This window comes from Planococcus citri, chromosome 1, assembly GCF_950023065.1.
Source record: "Planococcus citri chromosome 1, ihPlaCitr1.1, whole genome shotgun sequence".
NCBI lineage: Eukaryota > Metazoa > Arthropoda > Insecta > Hemiptera > Pseudococcidae > Planococcus > Planococcus citri.
In genome coordinates, this window is record NC_088677.1 from 89204150 (window position 1) to 89216261 (window position 12112).

At 33.7% G+C, this 12112-nt stretch overlaps 1 protein-coding gene across 3 annotated transcripts in view; it reads left to right on the forward strand.

Annotated features, from left to right (window-relative positions):
* The window catches only part of LOC135840171 (uncharacterized), a 35402-nt gene that overhangs the window by 14608 nt on the left and 8682 nt on the right, over positions 1–12112 (forward strand). For 2 of the 3 annotated variants that reach the window (XM_065356564.1, XM_065356580.1), the window contains one exon: positions 11055–11140. In XM_065356564.1, coding sequence (XP_065212636.1) covers positions 11055–11140 — 86 coding nt within the window. Of the gene's footprint in view, positions 1–6424; positions 6556–11054; positions 11141–12112 lie in introns of those variants that run through there. The other variant, XM_065356572.1, reaches the window with a different exon arrangement.

Genomic DNA, 12112 nt, shown 5'->3' on the forward strand with positions numbered 1-12112 from the left:
ACAAATTGGGTACAGGGGCTACAGTGAAAAAACCGTGTTTTTTCGAAAATACTCCCACTTTAAGGGCACATGTTTTCCCTTTAGGGGCACTTCTGGAGCCAGAATTTTTCTGTACAACTTTCAACTCAAAATGACAGTTTTTGCTAAAATTGGTAAAAATCCAGTTTTTTTTTCTTTTTTTGGTGATTTACCCAATCTACTACATAGTACGTAGGTAGGTAATACCTATGTTTTCAATGTACTTGGTAACTCACATAAAAATTTAATCATCGACACTAAAAAGAAACCTTTCTGATAGTTTTGAGTTAGATACCATGTACTTGAAAAGTAGGCTACTTGTAATTCAAGAAAACCTTGATTAAGAAGTTGCATGGCGTAAATAGCGCAAATTTGGAGAGGGGGTGCCTATGGCCAAAAAATTGGAGTTTAAGGGTATACTCTGCGGAGAGCATTCTAATTTGACAACCGGTCGAAATATGAAACCGATTTGTTCGTTATTTTCATCATTCGTTCGTAAGACTGCATGTAATCGATTGAACGAATTTAGTCGTGCTTATGTCCCGCGACCCGCTCCCATCTAAACTTCAGACGGGGATTTCTCCGTGAATTTTCAAAATTCTTCCAATTTTTTTTCACCAATACTGATTCATCTATGAAATCGAGGGTATGTAGTCATATTTTCTAATTTTGCTTTTACAACAGGGAAGTGAGCGTCTAAAGTACCTCCATCCAATTCCCTATTATAGCCATCAAATGTCCTGAATCAAAAATATCTCGACATACCCTCGCTTTTGAAAGCAAACCCTAGAAAAATCCGTTCTATAGTTTTGGCACAATCCCCGCCCAAAGTTGACCATTTTTCATCAAAAAATTAGAATAGCCTTAAAGAAGTTAGTTGGTTTTCTTATTGTTTTTGGAGGCCAGCGTCCAAAATTATGGATCGCTTTTTTTGGTGGTGCTGTGACAAAAAAAAAAAACAATTTTGAGTGTTTTTTGAGTTTTTGAAGATGGCCTACCTGGAGGGAAAATTTGAAAAAAAAATACCAATCATAGTGCTCATGCAGATACATTTTTGAAAAAAAAATTTCATGTACTTAAATTAGGTTCGGAGATACGGCGGTTTCAAATTTTCGTTTGTCAATATATCTCCCCTGGGGGGCCCACAATTTTTGAAGAAAATTCAAGTTGCTAGAATCATATCTCCTTCAAGTATTTTGAGTGAATACAGATTTTTTTGTCAAAACTCGTTAAAGCATGGATTTTTTCTCCCCGAACAAGGCCCTTTTTTCGCTATTATGAGCAAGGAGAGGTTGGGGGGGATTTTTTGCCTCCGACATTTTTTTTAATGGTACCCAACTATGTTTCATCAAAATTTCAGAAATCCGAGGACAGGGACATTTCACCTACAGGAATACCCTTTCAGCTATCTTGATGTAAGCACAAATACTTCTGCGCATGTAGTTTTACGATCATGCTGTGTAAATGAATTTTCAATTACACAATTCTGAGGTAAAATTTCACGCTGAACAACTTGATTCTCTTAGATTTCCGCCATTTGTCCATATTTTTGGAGAAAAACGCAAAAAACGTGGTTTTTTGAGAGTTTTTTGAGCTTTTGAGCTTGACCCACCACTCCAAATGGCCGGGTGATGATTTCTATAGAAAGTAGACCTAAAGATACATATTTGACGAAAAAATCGTTTTGGTATGTTTTTTCGTTCCGGAGTAATGTCGATTTAAAGTTTTCTTTTGTCCCCCCTTCTCTCCCTGTGTGATGAAAAATTCTGAAAAAATTCAGGGAGGTACGCCCATGTATCCTCTAACTATATTCGTTTACAGAATCAATTTATCTTAATTACGCGCTGATACAGAATTTTTCCCCTGAAAAACGCGTTTTATGACCCCCCTGGCTGAGGGGGGTGGGGTGGGGAGCGGGCTATGGGCCCAAAATTATTTTTTGGGGGTACTAAACATACCCTGTGAGTTTCATCGAAATCTGAGGTTAAGGGCATTTTGCCTATCTTATCGGGGGGTACCCTTTTCATAATTATTTTTTTTAGAATTTCCATTGTCTTCAAATTTATAAATTTTCAAACCAATTTTCAGAACTTGCTTTTTATTCTAAATTAAGAATTAAATCTTATAAAATATGTTAAGAATTTGCATTGCCTCTAAATTACATGAAAAAAAAAATGGGTAATTTTTACAAAAAAATCTAACTAAATACTGGTATTTAGCACAATTAAGTACCAGATCCCATTCTATAATTTTTACTGTAATCATATATGTAGTAAAAATTATCATTTTAATAAATTTTGCTATAGGTACCAATAGTAAAAATCAGTTTGTTTTAATAATTTTTACTGAATCATGATAATAAAAATTACATGTTTCAATTGTACAAAAATTAGTTTAGTTACTCATTTTGAAGTAATTTTTAAATTATAAGTAAAAAGTTGAAAATTATTCATGTCAAGGTAGTTCTTACTATACTTATGGCTATAGGTAGACAAAAAATTAATGAAATGAATTTTTAGTTAGCAAATGATATCATAATTCATAACTCAATTTCAGCATTATTTTTGCCCCATTATCATGTACTACATAGGTAACTCCAAAGCATTTACCTATCCAATTTTCCTACGAAAAATCCGTCACCTACCTACTTACCTCACGGGGATTCGAACCTGGGTCCCTAAATTTCCTATTCCTACCTTACCTACATGCCCTAACCATTCGACTACGAGTTCACATGGTGGGTTAGGGCATTAAAAGAATATATTTGTTGGGTAAACGCCCCACCAAACCACTCCCACTTGGAACATACAGCTAACAGATGAGGGGTGTAACAGGGTACTATGAAAAACAGCTGGTGATGGAATAGACTGGGGGTATAGCAGAGTACAATGAGCGGCAGGTGTTCTACAAGTCCCCTTTTCCCTTTTTTAGGATTTAATGCATTAAAATAATGAACTAAAATTGCAATTATTACTCAGCAATTACCCATCCGAATTGAATGAAAATTAATCTATTCCCTCCGCCTTAATGATTCTCAAATGGTGTCCAATAGGTACAAAAAACGGTTGGATAGCTTAAGAGAACATTCATTGTAATTGAAATTTCAATTTCTCAAAGCGAAACCAATAGTGTGCTACGCACACTAAAAAAACAACATAATTGTAATAAATCAGAAAAAAATACATTCTAAAAAATTGAGATATTGCGTACATTTATAAAGATTCTTAGAATGATTTACAACATCCTAAAATTATTGATAATACAAAAAAAATTAAAAAGAAACAATAATGCTGTATGAATGATCATGAATATTGAAGATGATAAATCAAAAATACAAGGAGTCGCTGAAAGTTCAGTTTCTAATGCACACAGTTATGTAATAGCGTCCATATACTCATCTATTGAATAAAATGCTTTTTTTAGCAGTCATTTTTTCAGAGTTTTAGAAAATAATTTTGTGCAATTGATAATTTTGATTTCATTTGGAATTTTGTTATAAATTTTTGCAGCCATGAAGTCTATACTAGCTTGGAAAAATGTAGTCCTGAATTGTGTGCTATGTAGTTGTTGGCTATTGCTAGTGTAATGACTATGTTGAGGGGTATGTAATTTTACTATGCCCTTCTTCACAATTCGGGCTATCAGATATATGTATAAGCGGGGTAAGGTTAAAATTTCATTTGAAAGAAAGACATTCTTGCATGATTCTGTGACTTGCATTCGATAGATGATTCTTATTGCTCGTTTTTATGTTACAAAGATTCTCTGCATAAGACTGATATTAGCGCCCCAAAACACCAAGCCATATCCAGGGTTGTACAAAAACGTGTTTTTTAAAAAAAAAAACAAAATAAACGTTTTTTTTGTTTTAAAACAGTTTTTTTTACTTGTTTAAAACTATGTGTTTAAAACGCGTTTTAAACACGTTTAAAATGTGTTTTAAACACAAATACATTCGTTTTGGGTTCATCAGACATCAATTTTTAAGATGTGACGTCATAAAATAGCTATACAGCTCAAGAAATATTGAAAAATTGGAATCAAAACACAAAATTTGTCTCTAAAAATACTGTTTGTTCAATTTCACTTTTTTTCAACAAGAAATTTAAAAAAAAGTGTTTTTTTTAGGAAATTGGAGTTGAAAAAAAACACGTTTAAAACAAAAAAAAACACTGTTTTAAACGGTTTTAAATGGCCTTTTTTGTTTAAAACATCGTTCTGTTTTTTTTCAGTTGTTTTAAACGTGTTTTAAACATGTTTAAAACATTTTTGTTTTAAACATGTACAACCCTGGCCATATCCCATATTAGACTGGAACATTCCATAATATGCCATTTTTAAAGTTTGCACATCGGTAACACCTTTTAATTGCCAAATAAGATAATTTATTGATGATTAAAGTTTCCAAGCTAAATAGTCTTATGTGATCAGTCCAAGTTAGACTGGAGTTGATGTATACTCCCAGTTATAGGCCGTGCCAAATTTAAATTTTGTGTGCTGTGACCAAAATATATTAGGTTTGTTTTCTCAACATTTAATTTCATTTTATTTATTCTGAACCACACTATCAAATCATCAACAACCTGCTGCACTGAGACACCCATATTCATAGGAATCAGTGCTGAAGTGTCATCTGCAAATATGATCAAGTTACTTCTTACATTTTTTGGAAGGTCATTGGCATAGTAAATAAAGAACAGAGGTCCTAATATTGACCCCTGTGGAACTCCTTGCTCGACTGGGTATTGTTCAGAGAAATGGTATTCTCCATTTATATCTTCTGTCTTAACAATTGTGAGTTCTAATTTTGAGAAAGGATGTAGTCCAGTCCAAAGCCACCCCTCTAATACAATACTTTTCTAGTTAACCTCGCAATATTTTATGATCAATCATATCAAATGCTTTTGAAAGATCGCAAAATAACCCTATAATGTCATTTTTGTTGTGGAGATTTTCCAAGATATTGCGAATAAGTTGATAAATGGCACTTGTTGTATTTTGATTTCACAGTTCGAATGGGCATTGCATTTTGAACTTTTGTAAATGGCGCTGTAAGTGGGAGTTACCATTTAAAATTCTGAAAAAATGTCCATAGATGTGCCTTTTGATTCCTTTTCGAAATATTCAATTTTCGATACGAGATCTTTTAATTGAGAAGGAGCACCCCCCCTCCTCTAAATTTTGGCGAAACTTACAAAAAAAGAATCTGGGGCATGTGATATATCGAATTGTATGTTTTTGATGACGCTGAACACGAATGTGACGTCAGATTTTTGATTATGGACCCATTCACGCCCTCCAGCACCTCCCCAAATGGGGTAACAGTCAAAAAAATGGTTTCATTCGTGTGACACATGAAATAGTATGTGTCCAATATAGCTGAACACGAATATAGCCTTAGTTATTCAAACTGACCTCACCCATGGCCCCCAGAACCTTCCCAAATAGGTAAAAGTCCAAAAAATGTAATCCATTTGTGTGGGGGCTGTGGATGGGGTCCAATCAAAAATCTGACGTCACATTCGTGTTCAGCGTCACCAAAAACATACAATTCTTTATATCACATACCCCAGATTCTTTTTGAAAGTTTTGTCCAAATTTAGGGGAGGGGGTGCTCCTCCTCCATTAAAAGATCCTATCTCGAAAATTGAATATTTTGAAAAACCATAAACTGGTACATCTATGGACATTTTTTCAGAATTTTAAATGGTAGCTCCCACTTACAGCGCCATTTTCAAATTTGAACATTCAATTTGAAAGTTCATCAACTTTTGAAAATTTCAAAATGCTTAAAAAGTTCAGAATGCAATACCCTTTCGAATTGTGAAATCAGTTTTGATTAAAGTATCACAGCTTTTGAGGTATGCGCTGCTGAAATTGAGTACCTCGAGACAATGTGAAAATAATGGTTTCTTACATATTGGGTGGGTAGACAATAGACATTGTTGACCGAAATCGAAATGACTCAAAAACGTTGGTTGAGTTGAGGTAGAATGACCCTACATTGAATAAGCAAAACTCAGTGGGAGATGTCTCTGTACATTAGAGGGTACTCTCATCGTAGACGTAAGGGGATCACCGCACCCCTGGATCATCTCTTTGAGTACTACAATTAGTTAATTACAGTTGAATTTTCGGCGGGCCATTTCCGGAACGGACCCTGCTTACGTACGTAAGATATCTAATTGGAAGGAATCTTGTTTGTAAGATTCATTGAACCACTGATTAGAATTTCTCAAGGAATACCGTAGGTTATTACCAATTTAATATCAACATCTATCTACTCGATGTATCTATAAGCTTGTGATAGAGATTAAGACGAATGCCTCGTATTACCATCTCATGGTAATCGTACCGAGAAAGAAATCATCAGCAGATACATATTTGAAAATTAATAAAAAAAATTATTTGATCAGGAAACTGATTCCGATTAAGGGAGATAGGCACTCATAGTAGCCAGATAATTCAGGATTGATTCAATTTCAATACAACTAGTGTATGGATACGTTGGATTTGTTTTTGCTCTGGGTTTTCTTGGTAAGTAGAAGTATCCCTTTCCTTCTCACCTATCTACTCGTACTTATTTCTTAATTCTTTCGACGCTTTTCAAAATTTATTTGCTATTAATTGGAAAATTACTCCTAACAACATGAATCCGAAATTGAGCCGTAATATTTTATATGAAGTGTGCATAGAATTTTGAAATTACAGTAACTTGGCCAGAGAATCTTTTCGGTCTTAGTGGTCACTTTTCAAATCGATAATCCCTCCAAAATGTACAGAATTTCTATATTTTAGGAACAAATTTCAACATTCAAAAATTAGATGAACTGAGTGATTCATTTTTTTTTCAAAAATGTAATTGCTTGTCAACATCATCAATTTTAAAGATGTGCTATTTTTCGAAATGAACCTTACTTTACTTTCAAACAGTCGAGTTGAATTAATAATTTTGGTCAAAAATATAAAATTTTGCAAGGTAGGGTCAAAATGATTCTGCGATTTCTCTGTTTCTTGCTGATCGTTGTCGCTTTCTTATTTTGCAAAAAATTTTAGAAAGTTTCGTTTTTTGATCAAAAATTTCCAAAAAGTCGAATGCGTCACTTTTTATTAGTAATTCCCCAAAATTTCTGCTTTTTACTAAAATATTTAAAATATTGCTTTTCTCCAGGAATTGTGAAAAATTTACGTTATTTATTTTTTCAAAAAATGGCTAAAATTTTCGCTTTTTGCCAAAAATTGCTCAGAAAAGCCATATTTACTTTTTGATAAAATTATTTTAGGTAAAATTCTCTCTTTCTGTCAATAATAGCAAGAATCTGCTCTTTGTCTAAACGATCAAAAAGTTTCGCTTTTTGTCAAAAATTGTTGGTTTTTTCTCATGCTTAAGTATGGTAACTGCTTTTTCGTCAAAAATTTGCTTCTTTGTCGGAAATTACAAATTTTTTTTTTTTTTTGCCAAAAATTGTCAAAAAGTTTTACTTACCTACTTTTTTTTGCCCAAAAATTGCTTTAAAAAATGTCCTTTTCGAGGGGAAGAACTTTGCGGGAAGAATTTTTGTGGTGCCCTGCCTTTTGCTAAAATTATTGTCGAAGTCTCGCTTTCTGCCAAAAACAGCAAACAGTCTAGTTTATTTCCAAAAATTTCTAAAAAAAATGTCTAATTTTTTCAAAAATTGTGCTGAAGTCTTACTTTTTTGCCGGAAATTTTTTTGTTGCCAAAAGTTACCAAAAAGTCTCGCTTTGAATTTTAATTATAATTTAGATAACCATATCTTCCAGAACCTACCCCCCCCCCCCCTTGGTCGTCCAAATGATATTGGTCCCCTTGTATGAAACCCTCCAAGTTGTAAAGTATCAATAAATATGATTTTTTTTTTTTTTGGGATGTTTATAATTACTAGATTATTACACCCTACGTCAGATTAATTGAATTTGTCAGTTTGTGTTTTTTAACAAAAGTAATGAGTTTTTCTATTTCGGAGGGGCTGTCAGGAATGGAGAGAGAGTTTTCATCTATTTGAAGAGCAAATCGATCTTGGTGTAATTGGGGACAATGGAATAGTAAGGTGTTGAACAGATATGAGTTCAGAAGAGCAAAATTATCATGATGGTTTAGGGGCTTTTAGGTAAAGATAGTTTTGGTTATGTGTGATTTTGGTGTGTCCAATTCTCAATCTTGTCAAGATAACTTCTTCAAGACTATTTAAGTGGGAGAGGTTTTTCCAAGGATGGACTGATTTTTTTATGTTGAAAGAGCTTGTTGACTGTTTGTTGGGACCAGAAATTTTGCCAATTCATGTATATATTGTGATTGAGAAAAAATTTGATGTCGTGAGCTGTGATGATGGTAAGGGGTGGGAAAAGTATAGTTGCAGACTTTGCATAAGTATCAACAATTTCGTTTCCAGTGATTCCAATGTGGCTGGGAACATACATAAACTGGATAATAAAGTGGGAATTTTGCAGCTCAAATAGTTTTTTAAGAATATTTTGAACTATAGGGTGATCAGAAAATAAGTTTTGTATAGAAATTAATGAACTTAAGGAATCACTCTGGATCAAAAAATGTTTGTTATCTGGTTCAGAGGTGAGTATATCACAGAGGCAATGATAGATAGCAGTGATCAACAGGTTGGGAGTTTGAAATTTGAAATTTCATCATTTATATAGTATGCATATCCAGAATGATGATTTGGTATTTTTGATCCATCTGTGAAACAGAGGATGAATTCAGAATATTTTAATAGAAGTTCCAGATAGTTGTTTTTTATTACTAATGGGGAATGACTTTTCTTTGAATAATTATTCAAATAGTAGTCAATTTGGGGAGGTTTATGCAGCCATGGAGGGTAGGATATTGGTTTTTGAACGAGAGTTTTGGGGTCTATTTGAAGATTGGTTAATGTTCTGATAAAATCAGAGATAGGTCCTTCTGATTGTTCATAAAGCTGAGGGTTGAGTATAGGTGAATTGAATATTGGGTGGGTGAGAGTGATTGGTTGAAGCTGTTGCGATGAATTTATTTGTTATTAAAGTTCTTCTGAAGTCTGGGGGTAATTCTGCTGCTTCACAGTATATACCTACTATCAACTGGAGAAGAATAGAGGGCTCCTATGCAAATTCTTAGGGCTGAGTTTTGTATTGTTTTTATGATACTAGAAGTTTTATTAGAGATATCTGTAAAACATGGACTTCCATATTCAGTTTTACTACGAATTATAGTATATTACGTGACAGGAGCGGAAAGTATGCGATTAACGAGTGCGTAGTTTAAGGAGCGAGGCGAAGCCGAGTGACTTAAATCGCACAAGTTAATCGCGTTACTGTCCAATCCTGTCGCGTATACTATTTTAATTTCATATGAGAGGAAAATAAATGCTGAAATTTTTAAAAATTGTTAATTTGGAATTTGTAAACATGTGCGGAAAACAGTTACTTTCCTCCCTAGGGAGGAAAGTAACTACTTTCCGCACGTGTTTAGATAGATGCGTTAAAGACATATTTTCCAACCACAAAACTGTTGCGGAAACTACTCATTTTCCGATCATATGAAATTAAAAGATTTATATAAGTGTAGTAATAATTTACGAGAGGGATTGTATTTAGGGTTTTTGATTATTTTCAAAAGATTTGGACGTTTCACGGGGTCTAATTCGGTTTTTAAAAAATGAGGGGTCCAGGTAAGCTTTTTATCAAAAATTAGTTCTAGAAATTTAGTAGTGAATTTGAACTCTAGTGGGAGACCTTTAAAATTGAGTATGGGTTCTGGAGAAATCTTATTTTTTCTTGTAAAAAGCATACAATGTGTTCTTGATTCTGAGAATGTAAGACCATTAGAATTTGCCCCTATTTCAATTTGATCAAGGGCTTCTTGAATTATCTGAATTGAAAGTGGGATATTATTTGAACGAAAGGAGATGTTTATGTCATCTGCAAAGATTCTTAAGGAGATATGTAGGTCGTGAAATAACATTAGAAATGTCATCAATGAAAAGGATGAATAAAACTGTGCTTAGAACTGAACCTTGTGGTACTCCATTTTCTAGTTCAATTAATAATTTAGACTATGTGTTGTTGAGTCTTACTCTAAAGGTACGGTTGGTTAAGAAGTTTTGAATGAAATAAGCTACATAGATGTCCTTTTAGACCAATGTTGTGAAATATGAAACATTGATGCCTAGCTGTAGATGAAAATTATTTCAATTTTTTTTTCATCTCATGGGCAGAATACTTCCGGATAATTCTTTTTTTTTTCAAGAAACCCCTTTCCTCAATCCTCCCAACAATGTTGCCCTCCAACGTAGTAAAAACCTCGAAAGTTGAAGATATCAAAAAAAAATAAAATAAAATAAAATAAATTAAGGTAATGTCCTTTCTGCGAATAAAGTTTGAAGTGATGGATATGTTTTTTACTTTAAACGTAAAAAATAATGAAAGTTCATTAATATAGGGATCAAATCTGCCCGAGCCAGTGAGATTAAAATCTTGAAAAAATTGATTAATATTCGAAAATTAAAAAATAGGTAACTGATGCAAAAAGTGGATTTTCATAGCTTCAACGTAATCAAAAATAATAACTCTTCAAAAGCGCGGAAGTAAAACAACATTATTTTCAATGTGAGAAGTCAATTTTTTTCAATCCTTCAACTTTGATGAAAAAAAAAGAGAGAGAATCGCGATGAAATACCGGATGTTATCATCGATCTACTCGATTTATTTATCTAAGGTTGTGATAGAGATTAAGACGAATTATTCGTATGTATTACCATCTCAGCGTACTGATTGTGAGAAAGAAATCATCAATCAACCGGAAAGCTCTCGGGGGCCATTTCACCCTTTTTATGCGCTTATCTAGGTATATCTATTACTTCCTATAGCCTTTCTAAAAAAGTTGAATACTTCATGTTAGAATACGTATGTGACATTGAAATAAACATCAAAGATTAGGTGTAGGGTTGTTCATTTTTTTACGAAAGGGGCAATAAAACTATTTATAACGATTGAAAATGTGCTTTGTTTTTTGTTTTCAACAGATCTGTTCGTCGCGATCATGAAACAAGACATGGTTTTCATCTTCTTGCTGGCTGTGGCTGTACAACTGAGCACCGTATTGCTTCAGGTAAAAACAAAAACAACTAAAAATTAAATCTTATTTTTATTTAAGACATCGGGTGTAATATGTAAATTACCGCTATAAAATTGCAACGAGACGGCGCTGTAGGTACTCGAATATTGAATTTTAGCAGACCACAATTAGTTCATCATACGCGTCACCGTGGTCAAATTTCTGGAGGGGGAAAAGTACCCAGAGGTTGTTTATCAGATACAGTCAACTTCTTGCGACAGTGTTTTTTTGTTATCGTATTTATGCAAAAAAATGAAATAAAATGAAATGAAATACTTACTATCGTTAGCGTATCTCCGACTACCCGAATTCATTGATGATGATTTCGAATTGTTCTGTAACCTCCGGCGTACTTTGTTTTTTTTCTCTCTCTTTTATTTTTAGAGAAAATTTCGAATTCGGACCGGTTGGACCGGCACAAAACGAATGGGTTACAAAAAAAAGTAAATCCGCATTCGTAGGTGCCGAATTTAATTTTCAGCATACTCGCCACGCAAGGTTTATTTTTAGTAGTTTGCTTAAGCTGGAGAACCTGAATCCGCTGGAGGCTCATCACCGATCATTGCGGGGGAAGGGGGCGTCGTATAATGTAGGCTATAGACCAAAATTTCAGCCCTCCGAGTCAATTTATGAATTTACAAATTGTTTAACGGTCCTAAAAGTTGTGAAAGTGGTGCAGCGAGTACCTACTATTTTCTTGTACCATTATCACTTTTCGTAAAGTAGTTCTGCTTTTTTTTTCGATCAAACTTCGAATTTTCAATTTGTTCCTCCTCTTTTTGGAATTTTGAAAAAATTTCATTAGCTAGAACCTTGAAAGTGAAAACAGAATCGCAAATTGAAATGATAGAAATGACATTTTCTTGGGATGTTTGAAGATGACATTAGAAAAGCGAATAATCCCCCCCACCCCCCCGCCTTGGTTAAGCCGGTCTGTATATACTTCCTTGAATCTCACTTTCAAAA